Source organism: Coturnix japonica, chromosome 4 (assembly GCF_054131305.1).
Source record: "Coturnix japonica strain WE chromosome 4, WE-NBRP24, whole genome shotgun sequence".
Classification (NCBI taxonomy): domain Eukaryota; kingdom Metazoa; phylum Chordata; class Aves; order Galliformes; family Phasianidae; genus Coturnix; species Coturnix japonica.
The window spans coordinates 70044071-70058746 of NC_140666.1; the positions used below are offsets into that span (position 1 = coordinate 70044071).

Below are 14676 nucleotides of genomic sequence, written 5' to 3' on the forward strand. Positions count from 1 at the left end.
AATGGTTTTCTCCAACCTTAGTAATTCTTTGATCTTCAGAAGCTTGATTGAACAACTGTGACAAACAGTTGTGACACCAACTAATATTTTTTCCTAGTGTGCAAAAAAACTCTGAAAGTACTTTTCTATGTTACAGTAGAAAAAGTGATTTTTTTCTCATAAGTTGCCAAGTAACCTGAAACAGCAATAATATTAGTTACTGTAAAAATATTTATACTACATAGGCTGTCAATAGCACAAATAACAACCCAGTAGAGATATTTGCCACAAATGTTGCTTCGTATAATAATTATTTTTAATTCAAGCACCTTGGAAAGTTTTTGCTTTTAAACCAGCCATGATTGGTCAGGAATATCCGAAGTAGTAACAATTTTTCTGTGAATGAATATAACAAGTTCAAATGCCGTTAGTATTTAGCTTTTCTATACAGGTATACATGATGAGCACAGTCACTAAGATTGGTTAATTATGAAACTATGTTTTACTGACTTTGCATGTAGATTTTTAAATATTTGGATGGCAAAAGGATGATTCATAATAAAGAGCCTGTGCTCTTTCATCAAGTATAGCAAGAGAGCGGAATTTAATACCTGAATAGCTGGAAGCACTTTTGTTTTCCAAAATTACTTCCTACTTTATTTGTGTTTTCCGTCCCAGCAATCAGTTCTAAGCAGTGGAAACTTCATTATACATAAACTAACAGATGTGCATACTTCATGTAAAACTTACAGGCGGTATTTTCAGTGCTTAACTCTTGGTCACTTTGAATATTTCATTCGAGAACACAAGCAAGTGATAATGATGGTACTAAAATGCTAGAATAGGCCTACTGTTCTTTTAATAAATTAGTTTTGTACTAGAAAATAACACCTGTAAAAAAAAAAAAAAATCACTGAAATTCTCTATTTTCAGCTAATATTAAGGAAGGTTTCTCAGATGTGCTGCAAAGGAGATACAGATTATGTCCTTATCAGAATATTTGTATGGACTTTCACCTCTCTGCCCTCTCGTTGCATGTGAAAGTGTTCATTTATTCACCCCATGTATCACCTTGTGATTTAAACCTCAGTCTCCAGTTCTTTAGAATCTCATCACATTATCAATTTGTAGCTCTGAACTGAAAACCAAGGTACCTACACTGCCTGGTGGAGCAGTGGCAAGGAAATTTTCTTTTTCTTCTTTTTTTTTTTCACAAAGAGCTAAAAAGTTACCTCATGAAAACACTGCAGGTAAAGTGTGTCTCAGTACTTAAATCCCCCTTTGTTGAGATTTTGGCTCAGCCAGCAGATGCTGACTGCTTTCTTGCAGTTGGTATCTAATTCCTTTTTATAAAGTAGAGTCATTCCATCCAAAGCATGGCCACAAAAGCAGTTTAGCCCACCCATCCACTTACCCTGTAGATTTTGTGGTTAGCCTTACTCTATGGATGTGGGAATGTGGGTTTATTTCTCTCTTCCTTCTTGCCAAGCTCTGACCTCCTGGTGTATGCTTTAACCACCAGATTGCAGGGAAACAGAAAAGGGAGGCAGACCTCTAGTCTCTGCCAGTATTTCAGTTTCATATAGAAAAATTGAGAGCTTAATGAAGGAAGAATAAGCATTTCTGGTTTACAGGTTTGAATGATAGTCTAGTAAGGGAAGGAATCTAGTTGCAGTTCTACCACTTAGGTAGTCTAGGTTGGTAGTCTAAGAAGGTAGTCTGCTTAGCTAATTGACAAATAGTAGTGAGGAGTAATTTGGTCAGAACTCACTAGAGTTAGGTATGTGTAAATCCCTCATGTTTACTACATCATAACAGAGAGACAACTTTGATAATCCAGCAGAATTAAGAAAATGAACTAAAAAATCACTATGAACTTAGAATAGATTTAAGCCAACTAATTCATTTTCAGACCAGTTCACACTGGGAGGGACTGGATTTTTGAGCACTGATGATGTAAAATGTAAGCTCTAATTCAGTCTGAATATCAAATTCAGAGCAAGAAATCAGTGTTTTAGTTATGATTTTACTATTTTTTTTTAATATAGCCAGTGAATCTTCAATATGTTATCAGAATTAACAACATCCTGAGCCTGGTGTAACTTTCCCACCATCTTCTCTCATATCCCCTCTAGGGTACTGTTTCAGTAGAAGCTGAACCTTTCTTTCTGTAAGAAATATGGCCTGTCACTAACCAGCCCATGCTACTTCTAGAAAGCCAGCACCTTCCCTTTACACCACATGTTTCTAAAGGAGTCATGCTCAAATGTTTACAATATTGTTCATTTATTTGTATTGTAAGTGCATAGCAGTATTTCAGACAGATGTTTTGCGTGTACTGCAAGAAATATAAAACAATACCAAGGATCTGGAATTCATAATCTGCCCTTGCACAGGCTTTTAATCATCGGTTTAATAATTAATTCAGGCATAAATAGTAAACAAAAAAATGAATGTTTTTCTTTTAATAATTAATTCCTCTTTAACAGACTCAAAAGTATGAAAGAAATACAGGAACTAGTAAGTAATTTTTTCATGTCTGCTTTCTTTCTAGCTTAACTGAAAGAGCCCAACTACTGAAGAATGTTTTTAAGAAGAACCATGTGAACCTGTATCGCTCCGATTCTCTGCAGCAAAACTTGCTTCGTAAGTATTTACCTTAAAAAAAACAATAAAACAGAACCTAATATCCATTGATAGCGTAGAAGTAAAACTCCACTTTTTGCTGCGTTTTTAATGTAGTAAAGATGCAGATGCAGTATCCTTATACTTGTTGCAGTGGCTTTTAGTACATGTAGCATTCACCTTTAAAATTTATGCCTTTATTTTGTATTACAGACTGTATAGAACTCATTTTTAACATCTCGTCATTATTAGTTGAAGCATTTTCTTGAATTACAATGGAATCTTAAAGTTAATTTTTTAAACTTTAAGCATCCTTACATTGCTTAAATTCAGTCTGTCTGAAGAAGAAAAAAAAGGAAGACACATACAGAATGTAATTATTAGATACTGTGTTTGTAAGAACTGAGAATGTATGTGACCATCTTCATGTCTGAATGTAGACTCAGTACACCATATCCTTTAACTGTGGTTAATATTCTGTTCATTCCTAAGATTTTGCACAGAGTTCTGTATAACTGCAAAATTATGTAAGAATGGGGTAGGTTTTCTCCCTGTACTCTTCACCTTCATTGACCTTTGCTAAATTGCTTTAAATAAAGCTTTAAAATACTTAGGAATATGCAAAATGTGACAAAAACTTAATTGGTTCCTGTTTTCTTTATCTGCAGATGGCTATGCTTTCTCTCAAGATGAAAATGGAATTGTTTCCCAATCTGAAGTAATACGAGCTTATGATACAACAAAACAAAGGCCTGAGGAATGGTGAAAGAATGCAGCTCAATATTCAGGCCTTATAAGTTGCTTTTGTGAGACAGACTATTAGATCTTTGCTGGGAGCTGTGACCATGGCCCAGTTATCAGCAATTTTAAGATCTTTGATGGTCTTGTTCCATACAGTTTGGATTTGTGTATTCAGTAGACATAAGCACTGTGCAACTATACTGTAACACAACATCTCTAAATTTTTTACTGGGTATTCGCTTAGCCTTTGTAAACAGATGGGAATTTACCTTGTATCTTGCCAGCTTGCTTATTTTACAATGAAGCTGAATCAATACTGGTTATGTACTTGGAAGGTAATGGTCAGATTGCTAAACATACTTCACATTGACAGAACATTGGCATCTTTGAAGGTTTTTAAGTGGTAACGTATTTAAATGCAGTTGATAACAAGCCTTCGATTTCAACAAGTGCTGAAAAAATAGTATCTTAATGGTGTTCACTCGCCTTCTTTAAGAAAGATTTTGAGTCGAGATGTTTATAGTTGTTTGTGTCAAACTAGCCTAAAAACGCTTGCCAAAGAAGTTCCATAAATGTTTTCTGTTGTCAGAAATACTTTGAAAGGAAATGAACTCCAGTCCTGATCTCAGAACTGCATGCTTGAGTCTTTGCACTTGCAGAGAAGGATTTACAGTGCAGTGTGTCTAATGTGAGTGGCCTTGATGGCATTTGCTTTCAAAAGTGCAAGTATTGCACCCTTGGCCTTATAGAATTTTTTCCCTTATTTTCATTTAGTAATGCATATGTTGAAAATGGCTGCCACCTTGTAAAATTGAGTACACGTTATTTATGTTCAAACTGTAAAGGATTGCACTGCCTTACTTCCCCTATCAAACATAATTATTTTTGCAGTTTGATTTGATAGTTGTATCTGCTTATACAGTAGTTTCAGTAGCAAGTTTGTTAATTTATTTTTAAAAATTAATCGCATTTTCAGCCTTTTTATACTAAAATAATGCATACATTGAAATACAGAGCAAAGCATGCCCTGCAGTACTGTGTGGCATGTACTGTTTTATTTGCGCTGAAGCTGCTTCCTATAAAGATGTGAAATAACATTTCAGCAGTCTCTTTCAAACATACTGATCATGCAAAATACCTATGTGTGCACCTTTAATTAAAAGCAGAGGAAGTGACTGCAGAGAAAGATACACTTATGATTTTTATTAAAAAGAAATTAAAAATTAAAAAAAAAAAAAAATTAAAAGAAAGATGGAAGGGGAGTTAAATTAAAAGTCTCTTAGTAAGAGTATGGTGATAATGGTGTTTTTAGGTAGTTACAGTTGGTATTTCTCAGCTTGCCATTCAGTGGCCAACAGGTTTCAAACAACAAAAAGCTTTTTTAAAATCAGAGTTCAGTTAAAACTTGTCTCTTTTTAGTCTGTGTTAATTCTGATTTTAAATGCCATCATAATTACATCTAGAATACATTTTTCCATAGAAAAAGACGCTTTCGATTTTAATTAAATTTCAGTGCATTGTATAGAAATGATACTTCATTTCCTTGAATGGAGATCAGCTAAACAGAAAAGCAGAACAATGGCATCCTTCATGATCTGCTACATTAAAAATTTCCTTTTGCTCTCCAGTTCAACCAGTTTCAACTAACAAGCAACAGGCCATGTATTTATATATCTTCTCTGCTGTCGTCAGTGGGTCTTAAATAATCTTATAATTTAATAGAGGTGATTTCATCTCTCTGCCTTTCATCTAACTAAACACTTAATGTGTAACTTCGTTGCACTGTCCAGTTTTCTTGTGCTCTGTTCTAAAAGAAGCTTACAAATACAAATCAGAACCCTGGTGACATGAACGATATGAAAGTACATATTTCAGAAGGCATATCAATGGGAAGGCAGTCTGCATTTCACATGCATGTTATGCAATGTCTTCCTCCCATTTTCTCAGAGTGATCTCTAAACAGAAGAGAAAACAAGACACAGGGACAAAGGGGACGTATCCCACTAGAAACAGTACTGCCAGTCAGTCATGCAGACAAGAACTGCCTTCAGAAAAGCCATTTCAGGCAGAGATAAATAGATGGATCAATATGGGAGGGGCAAATCACTTGACCTGAGGCAGGAAGAAAAAATTTGGGGGCATGGCCCTTTCCTGAAATGGGGATCCCTATTTTTCTGTCATCGAAAGGACAATGGCCAACTTGAAAACATTTCTGAAATTAACCATGATGCTGTTTTTCTTTTATAAATGCCCCAGTCCAGCTCTTCTCTCTTTCTAACTAAACTATTATGATTTTTCTGCTCTAGGTGGTTTATTTATGAATCTTGTAGAACTTACACGAGCACGATAAATTCACTGTAATATAATGCAAGAGAATTACCAGAGCAGTCATTCTTCATATTTAAAGTGTCGCCCCATTGTAGCAGCTTGTTGAAAATGACACGCAATGTATCCCCCGTTTATCTGTGTTATAAAAGTAACAGAAACAGCTCTCAATTAGACCATAATTTAAGTTCTTTGAGATAGTTTAATCTTGTCTCTGTTTCATATTTACATCTTTACTCAAATTTCACTTCTGTCGTAGCGTTCTTCTCTTTTCTCTATACTTTTCCCATGTGCCACGTATTATGTATTGTCTGGATTTAGTGGTAGGAAGATACTGCTTCACAGAGGCACTGAAAAGAAAATGTGACAAATCTAACCACGCTTTTGTACATTTGTGTACAACTTCATTTTAAAACATGAGATCAACCTACTGATGTGTGCCCACTCTTTAAATCAAGTCTACAATATGCGCCTTATTTTTCTGAGAAGTACACAGTAATATGATATGTTGTCATTGGATTTGTTCATCCTATCTTTGTTAAGGTCAGGGGATTGTACGGCTGTTTGTTTGAAGGAAAAAAAAAAAAAGTGTGGGCAAAAATGTTTGTAATAGTGCATTTGTTCTCAATGCTTAACAATTCAGATTTATACGAAATGCAGAATTCACATGAAATTTTCCATCTGATCCATGTGTGGGGTGTAATTACAAGCTAGTGTTAAAAATTTATGTCAGAAAGTTGGAGCGGTGCCACTTTGAAATCAGATGTCTTATATAAATACTGCTGCTTAATTATTTTTAAATAGATAGATATATAAGTGATTCAAAAGAGTAACTGGAAACAATTTTAACAAAGTTATTGCTAACTTGTATTTGGAAAATTTTCTTGCCGGTTCCTAATTTTACACTTATTTTTGCAAGGCAGTTTCAACAGATTTATACTCTATCATCATTGTATTTGTATAAGAAGATAAAATATTTTGAAACAATGGGAGATAGAAGAAAATTCCTGTATGCCCACATTCATTCACGAAATTCCCTGTGTCACAGAGATGCATATAAAATGTCTTAGGGCTTTTCATTACATTCAAACCCGTCTTGAATGATGATTTGGGATTGTAATTTGGAACATGTGTTAAATTTAAGGAGAGAAGTTATTTTCCTGTTTCCTTCTGTGTTGTGTAAGAGCACTTGTAGTTCTGATGAATTTGTCATTTCGTCTGCATGAGGTGATATTTTTTCAGTGTTCCGAGGCAATGCATGGTGGTTGCTCTGCCCTCATTTTTACCGCCTTCGTTAAAAGTCTCCTCATAGTATAGCCAGAAGCTAGCGCTGTGTAAGCAAATGAGTTTGTTGATTCCATTTTCTTGGTACTGAATGTTTTCACTGGTAGCAAACTCAACAAATGAGTCGCTCCTTCGCCCCCTACCCTCTCTCCCCCAGTTTGTTCTCTGTTAACCAATAGGTCTTCATTAAACAAAGGAATATTTTAGCATTCCAAACCTGGTTCCTGCTTATGCAAGCCGTTACTCACATAGGCTTCAATTGGGCTGCTCATAAGTATGAGGACTGCTCAGCTGAGTAACGGCGTGCAGAGTTGGGCACGTAGGAGGGTTGGTACTTTCGGAGGATTGCTTAAATGAAAGCATTTCCCTAAATAGTGTGATTCGTAATTGCAAAAGCTGTGACCAGAATAAGTTTTTTTTTCTATTTTTTAAAGTTATGTTTTATTGCGTTTCTTTATTGTAGAACTGAAGCCATAAATGCACTAATATTGTTGTTGTTGTTTTTTTTTTATACGTCAACTTAATTTTTCATTAAGACTTTCGGTGTTTGATATGTATGAACTGCTGCAGAAAGTGGTCGCTATGTACAAGCAAACTCTGCATTCGAGGCAAAGTGAGGTTTTACAGCCCCGCTGAGCCATTACTGCTGAAACTGTTGTGGAAATTATGAAGCTGCATGAACGAAGACTTCTTGAATCGGTGTTTATGGTAGTTTCTCAGGTTTCGTTTTAACTGGATGTTAAATGCACTGTGTTTTATAGTTATTCTCTTTTAGTAACACATTTGGTTCTATGCAGTGTTACATGTCATTTAGCATTTGGTGAATGTGCATGTTTTGAACTGCAAATTTTAAATGTTTTGTCTTTTAATTGTTAAAAAAATAAATAAATAAACTTTGCCATTAATGAAGATGTTTTATTGAAGTGAATGAATGGTTACAAGTGCAAGGGGTTGCTTTCAAGGTAAAAAACGTATCTCTGTCATTCTTGTTCTTTTATTCTTCTGAAATGGGATGTATCCGGAATGGCATTTCACAAGCATCAAAGAGCACTTACATTACTCTGTTAAGTTGAAAAAGTGTAATAATGTAGTTTCTTTTTTATAGTAGATGCTTTCAACTGTCTTGCTTTGCTCTCACGTGAAGTCAAAAAAGAATATGCGAGTCAGCAATGTAATGATTTGCAGCCCAGCCCTAAGGTAGTTCTGGTGCTGCTACCCTGTTCAGAAAGAAAAGTATGCAGTACAGAAAGGGCAAAGCAGGAATGGGGAAATCTTGCCTCATTTTTCAGACAACAGGGGTAAGTACCATATCCTCTGAATACAATAGTAGCGAATGCTTCTTTACCCTAACAGTGTCCACCCACTGAATAAAAATCAGTAATGGTAAAGCTGCTTTAAGGTAATTCCAGGTACTGTTACGCAGACAGTCACAACGGCATTGAAATTACTCAGGTTATAATCCAGGTTATAATGATACAGGATCTTTTTCAAGTCCTTACCCTCTTCTCTTATGGGCAATGTTAGTCATAAGCAAAACCATTTCATTCAGCCAATTGTAGTACAGACCTGAATCCATTGTAAGTCAGGTGAAGAGAAAGAAGAGAGGCATTTCTTGCTGGCTCTGCTAGCAAAGACTGTATCATGGAATTGCAGCCTCAGCATAATTGCAAATCAAAAACTTTGCCTGGATGTTGCAGTACAGCGGACTGTTCAGAAGCAATTCTGTTCAAAGCAGCCTGCACAGTGCATGGCTGCGTGCAGAAAAGCAGCATCAAGGGCTGGCTCCAGATCTTTAATGTTACTGTCAACCTGCATGCTAATGGTAGCAGCAAAATAATTTTGAAATTGTCGTATATCATTTTATTATACTCCATGGGCATTAGCACTACAAGCAGCCCATCAGTGTACCTAGCCATTTGCTATGCTGCATACCTCGTTTCATATAAAATCCTTCAGCAAATCCCGTGAGCGCATTGAATGCTTTCCTTTGCACACTGGAGGACTGATGTGTTTTGGAGATGTGTGTGGAAGAAGCCCTTAGTAGAGGAAAACAAAACAAAGGGCTGATCTAATTCATGTCACCATTCCTCTTTGCCCAGAGGTTCAGGTTTCAGATGTGCCATTGCAGCTAATTGCAGTCACAGCATTTTGGACGTAATGTGTGTGAATGGTAGTAATCAGCCCACTGTGGATCATTTTGATTTATTCTTTCATTTTGATATATTTGACATCAGTGTCGCTCCAGCAAAGGGAGAATGAAGTAGTTTCACCACGACAAATGAAGTAAACCTTCTCTGCTAAGTGTGGATGGTAAGCAAGTACTGCCTAAATGGTCTTTTCTTTTTCAGGCCAACATCTTGCCCTTCAGACTGCTTCACCAGTCATTAAAATTGCTGACCAAAATGCCATTTGTGTTCTGTCTGCAGGCTTTGGAAGAATGGATGTTTTCTGTAAATGACGGCAGCATCTCTGCCATTGGGTACTTCTTGTTGGGAAGGAAATTCAGCACTTTAACTCAGAGCCTAAATCCAATTGCACTGGAAATGACCAGCATAGGTAATGACTACTTCAACCATTGGGTTTGCATTTTGGCAACCTCTCTTCCTCTCCCTTGCACTGTATGCCTCACTGTCACTATCCTTACTTTAACAGTAACGCACCATTCTTGGTCAGCCTGTTTGCACAACACCATCCCTACCAGACCTGGTGTCATCATTCCCAAGAACTCCTTGAGCTCAGCACACCAAGGCCTGATTCAATAGAGGTGTTCCTTTGTATCATTTTTCCATCATTTTATGAGGCCAAACTCAGCATCAGAGGAGAAAGGGAATGAGCTCAGGCAGCTCTTCCCTATGAGGCTGAATTTCACAAACATGTCAAACCTTACAGCCTCTGCCTAGGCTGAATAAACCTTCACACCTGAAAGACTGTCATTGAGTACAGCAAAAATCAGTCCCTGCATTAATACATGAGTAGATGCAACTTGAGCACCTGCCTCTCATGTACACTGACAAACGCTAATAGGCGATAACTGTGCCAAACTCCCAACTGCTCACGCTTGGCACATCTTCGAGAGCAAAGCCAAATTTCAGCCTGCTGTCACCTTTCTCAGCACTTCTGATGTCTAATCAATGTTTAAAGAAAATAAAATTGATCTTTCCCAGCCCAAATGGATCTCACTGATGCTTCTGCCCGTGAGAGCTCTTTTGCTTGAATTTACTGCAAGAGGAATGTTTATACCAACTAAAGACATATTACGTATTTCCAAACCACTCTGAAGTCAATACAGGTCAGTATTTATTTCTGCTGCATGTTGTTATATGCTGTAGAGCACATACGCTGTTAGGTCTGGGTTCCAACAGTCAAATCAAATCCTACTACATAAAGCATCGCTCCATGGAACACGCATTGTCTTTTCCTTAGAAGTCCACACATTTGTCACATAATGAACTATAAAGGAGGCCCTTCAATAACTGCCCATTTTTCTCGTGCCATTTCCCCTCGGCTTGGTGTGTGTTTGATTTAGATGCCTTTTTTTCTTCTTCCATTTGGTTTGTTGATTTACTTGGATGAAGGAATGTAGGGGGCAAACAAAACGTATTCCTGTGGCTGTTTCAGATTAAAGTACCCAACTAATCAGTGTCGTTTTCAACCACATTACATTGTGAGGTACTTATATAGGATATTAATTAGTCTATTAGCTGCAGAGACTCATATCACATTAAGGCTGCACAACAGGTGCACAGCTAAAGATGTAAAGCATTTACAAATGCAAAATACTGTTTTTGACAGAAAAATATGCACAATAGTTCCACTGCCAAAGTGAAGATGCGTTCGTGGAGCACTGTATGTGCACAGACACAGCTGACACCGGATTTCCACCACCATTTATTGATAAGCTGTCGGTGTGACTATGAAATAATTAGTGCTGTCAATGCTGTAAATACATCTTAAATTACAAGCTTTACATTTATACACGGCTAATTTTACATACAGAACTTCAGGATCAGTTCGTCCAATGTACCCACGGCACCGAGCAAAAGGCCACCAATAAATATGTCCCTCTAAAACACACCTCAGTGCAGCACCAGTTCTGGGATTCCATGCCAAGCAGTTATGTGGAAATATTAGCGAACACCTTCTGTTCTTCTAGCATAGGATTATTTGGCTGCTCGGGACCGCTATGATTTCAGCTAGCCTAATTTGTGCTATTTTATCTCTATTAGTTAAGTTCAACAGTACAAATATGCAATGTGGGTTCAGGTACATTATCAGTACATTTAGAAACCACAGCCTTCAATATCTTTAGTACGTACCTCCTCATATTGCCCATGGAAGCAGGCAGCTGGGTTAGGGTGCGCAGAACTCTGGTTTAGTACTGTTACCTCTCTGTTACTTCTTATTGCTGCTGGGTAGAACTATGCTGGTTATTGGAGCCGTGGAGCGCGGCCACTGCTTGTTAGCAAAGTTAATATCATTTATGGTTAAAACATCGCTTACAGCACCTTGAACTGAGTAACTTTGTCCCAGAATGGTTTTCTAGTTGTATCTCAATGTGCTCTGCACAACTCAGACCAAACCATCAGAGCAGTTGGTTATTAAGGCAACTAAGATCAGAATACTTTACAAAACATCCGTAGCTGTAATCCAAGCTGGGGGAAGAACTCAGGACTGTTCTGAGGCCGTGCGCTTCTCAATGGCAACTCACTCACAGATCAGCCTCCATCACAGCAGAGCACCAAGCACCGCAGTCAGTCCTCGCGCTGCTGAAGGCCGTGATGCTCCGCTCAGCTCTGCGCGAGGTCGGCGCAGCCCTTCCCACCCAGGGCCGGCTCGGGGTAGCCCAGGTACGGCGATGCCTGCAGGAAGCCCGGCGGTGACCCCAGGTGTGCGGTGTGGGATGCGGGAAAGCAGCCGGCCGAGTACGGGGGCGGTGGTGAGGGCAGCAGGCAGCCCGGCTCTGCGCGGGCCAGGGAGAAGCGGCGCAGGGAGCCGCTGGCCGAGCTGGAGCTGGTGGCCGTGCTGGACGGCCGGGATGGGGCCCGGCAGCTGGACGAGGGCAGGATCATGGGCAGAGTCTCGGTCTGGTAGCTCCGGAGGGAGAAGCGGATGGGCTGGGACGGCTGCTTGGGCCTGAGGCACGTGCAGCAGTAAACAGCCACCAGGGAGCCCACGATGATGAAGGCGATAAATATTGACCCGACGATGAGGAACGGGACATAGATGGGTTCTGGCAAGGAAAGAAAAGGGAAAGCTGCGTTAGCCAAGGGAAATACCTATTCTCTGGCTTAGAAATAAACCCCACGGAATTCCCAAAGTCCCACGCTGCTGTTTTGCTCCCGGTGGGCACTGAGTATCGCAGGAGACGGAGCCTCTGACCGCTCTCATCACAACTAAATTAAAAGTCCGTTCCTTAGAGCTACGGGTCAAAGCTCCGTTCTGCTGACAGCTCTCCCACCAACGCACAACAGAAGCTCCGTACACCGCGTTTCCTTCACCACACCGCCAGCGTCCGCTCCGTGCGGGCTCCCCCGATCCCGCTCTCCTCTTTCCCCCTCACTCCTCCGGTGCCCGCGGCCGTTCTCTCCCCGCCCCGCGGCACTCACGGGCGCTGACCGCCGGCTCCGGAGGCTCCCGGTGGTTGGTACAGCCGCCCTGCTCCAGCCTCGCCTCGGCGGCCGCGCAGCAATAACGCAGCGCGCAGGAGCCGCAGCAGATGGTGGCCGCCGCAGTGTCAAAGCCCTCGGGGCACTGGAAGCCGTCGTGGTAGCCGCCCTGCCCGTCCACCCAGCCGTGGCAGTACTCTCCGCCGCCGCGCTGCCCGTCGCCGCCGCCCAGCAGCCCCAGCAGGAGGCAGCGCAGCAGCAGCAGCCGCCGCCGCCCCGCCATCGCCCCGCGCTGCCCGCCCGCCCCGGCGGGGGCACGCAGGGGGCGGCCCCGGGTGCGGAGCCTCGTCCGGGGGCTGCCCCCTCCGCCCGACCCCGCCGCGCCGCCGCCCCGCTGGAGGAGCCGCCCCCGCCGCACGGCCCCGCGCTCACCTGCCGCCCCGCGGCGTCCCGCACGGCCCCGCGCCCTCGGGGGGGCTCTGAGGCGTCTGCCGAGGCTCGATCGGCTCTGCGTGAGCAGACGGCGCTCCTCCCAAGGCAGGAGGCTTGGCTGCAATGCCTTGAGAGAGTCGGAAAACGAGCGAGCGTGAGATTTAGCGCTAGGACTCTGATTTTGAACTCGCTTCCACTCCCGGGTACTTGGTGCGCGACGCGGACCCGCAGGAGATGTACCGCACCTCTGGGACAGCGGGGCCGAGCAGAGCGACCCGGCTGTTCTGTGGCCGTCTGAGCCTTTCTCCGCCGACAGCGTAATAGCGAGTCGGCCAGCATCACAACCACAGAAGGAGCCGCTTATCCATCTATTCTTTATTCTAGGGGAAGTAATCTTGGAAATAAACCGAGCAGATCTGGGCTGCTGCTTTGAGCAGGGAAACATCACTGTGAGTGATGCGTACCCGCTGTGCCACCCACAGCGATGCGCCCCCGACATCGGGGCGCTCAGGGTTCGGTTTTGCGTCCCTCGGGGCTGAGTCTCCTGCCGACCCCGGGCGCAGCCCTCAAGGGAAATACTTCCGTCTGTTTCCCCTTAACCGGGCCGTTCTCCCGGGTTATTCTCCCTCTCTGACATAGTTTTTCCCGACTCTCTCATTTTTATTTCTCTCCGTTATACCGGATAGGAGGAATAAATGCGGATTAAAAATCGTGTAAGGCAAAGGATTTTCCGCATCCCTTTAACACCCGGAGCCGGTGCTCCCTTCACCCTGCTCCCCCTGGCGGGACCAACGACCGACCGCGCGGGGAACAAAGTCTTCAGGCGGTTGCTGAGCATCCTCAGCTTCAGTTCGGGGTCATCGCGATGCTACAAGTGGCTCATTTAGACGCGTGGTGTTGGGTGACGTCTCTATGAGGTACCCGCGGTGGCTTTGCGTGTTGTTTAGCCCGAGCTGAAGCCTCCCAGCTCGCAGGTAATGTGCCATCACCAATTGTGGATGAAAAGCACTGAATTTAACAGCTCGTGTGGCCATTGCTCCCATCGCTGTTGTTGTTTATAAGGCTTTAGTATTAAAACTAATGAAGGAAAACAGCCCTGTAAAAAGCAGAAAGGATAATAATACCTTAAGTTGCCGACAAAATGACCTAGCAGGCTTTTCTCACTGTCCCCACAGCTGACTCACAGGGAGAGCTCATTACAGCACAATTTAGGTGCAAGATCAAACTTAAATTATTTCTGAAAGCACTACTGCAGACACTACCATGTCTGCAGTAATTAGTCCACCTCCACCAAGCTGACAGCTTGTAAAAAGGCATTGAAAACTCCTTACACACATTCACAGCTCCTACAAATGATCACACCATTCCTGGGGTTCTGGCTTTGGAGCTTTGTTGTTGATTGGGTTTTTTTTATATTTTCACTATGCAGCCAGGGGTTGCAGATGCAGGTACTGGCACTTGGTATTTTATGCTTTATAACTGGCCTCTAAGTACTCTGGGGCAGGATGTGGCCACTTGTTGGGTTAGGGGTGTACAGGTATGTGTGTGAGCGCATAGCAGTAAAGTTGGCAGCACAGCTGGTGGACAAGCTGGGTTCACACCTCAGAAATCATTATTCTTTCTCCCTGTGGTGGCAACAGCAGTGGCGGCTTTCTGCTTCTGCATCCATATGCAGACAGAGATG

General features: G+C 41.9%; 2 protein-coding genes and 1 long non-coding RNA gene across 11 annotated transcripts in view; 2 read left to right on the plus strand and 1 right to left on the minus strand.

The window, feature by feature from the left end:
- The window catches only part of ATP8A1 (ATPase phospholipid transporting 8A1), an 84412-nt gene extending 76549 nt beyond the window's left edge, over nt 1-7863 (plus strand). For 7 of the 8 annotated variants that reach the window (XM_015862437.3, XM_015862439.3, XM_015862436.3 and 4 more), the window contains 2 exons: nt 2534-2625; nt 3273-7863. In XM_015862437.3, the coding sequence (XP_015717923.2) occupies nt 2534-2625; nt 3273-3370 (190 nt within the window). In that variant the 3' untranslated portion in view covers nt 3371-7863. The remainder of the gene's footprint in view (nt 1-2533; nt 2626-3272) is intronic. The other variant, XR_014945457.1, reaches the window with a different exon arrangement.
- A 1086-nt stretch (nt 7864-8949) lies between these two features.
- On the plus strand, nt 8950-10124 carry LOC146761119 (uncharacterized). Its single transcript, XR_014945458.1, has 3 exons — nt 8950-9264; nt 9381-9510; nt 9607-10124. It is a non-coding gene; the product is annotated as an uncharacterized LOC146761119 (long non-coding RNA).
- A 105-nt stretch (nt 10125-10229) lies between these two features.
- SHISA3 (shisa family member 3) lies at nt 10230-13737 on the minus strand. Of its 2 annotated transcripts, none has more exons than XM_085545485.1 (2): nt 12993-13737; nt 10230-12184 (listed from the first exon to the last, which is right to left on the minus strand). In XM_085545485.1, the coding sequence occupies exons 1-2, from the start codon at nt 13489-13491 to the stop codon at nt 11742-11744; spliced, it is 942 nt and encodes a 313-aa protein (XP_085401611.1). In that variant the 5' UTR covers nt 13492-13737; the 3' UTR covers nt 10230-11741. The 2 variants fall into 2 exon arrangements, with proteins under 2 accessions (XP_085401611.1, XP_015717859.2); XM_015862373.3 differs by lacking the exon at nt 12993-13737 and adding an exon at nt 12561-12858.
- Between the last annotated feature and the right edge of the window lie 939 nt (nt 13738-14676).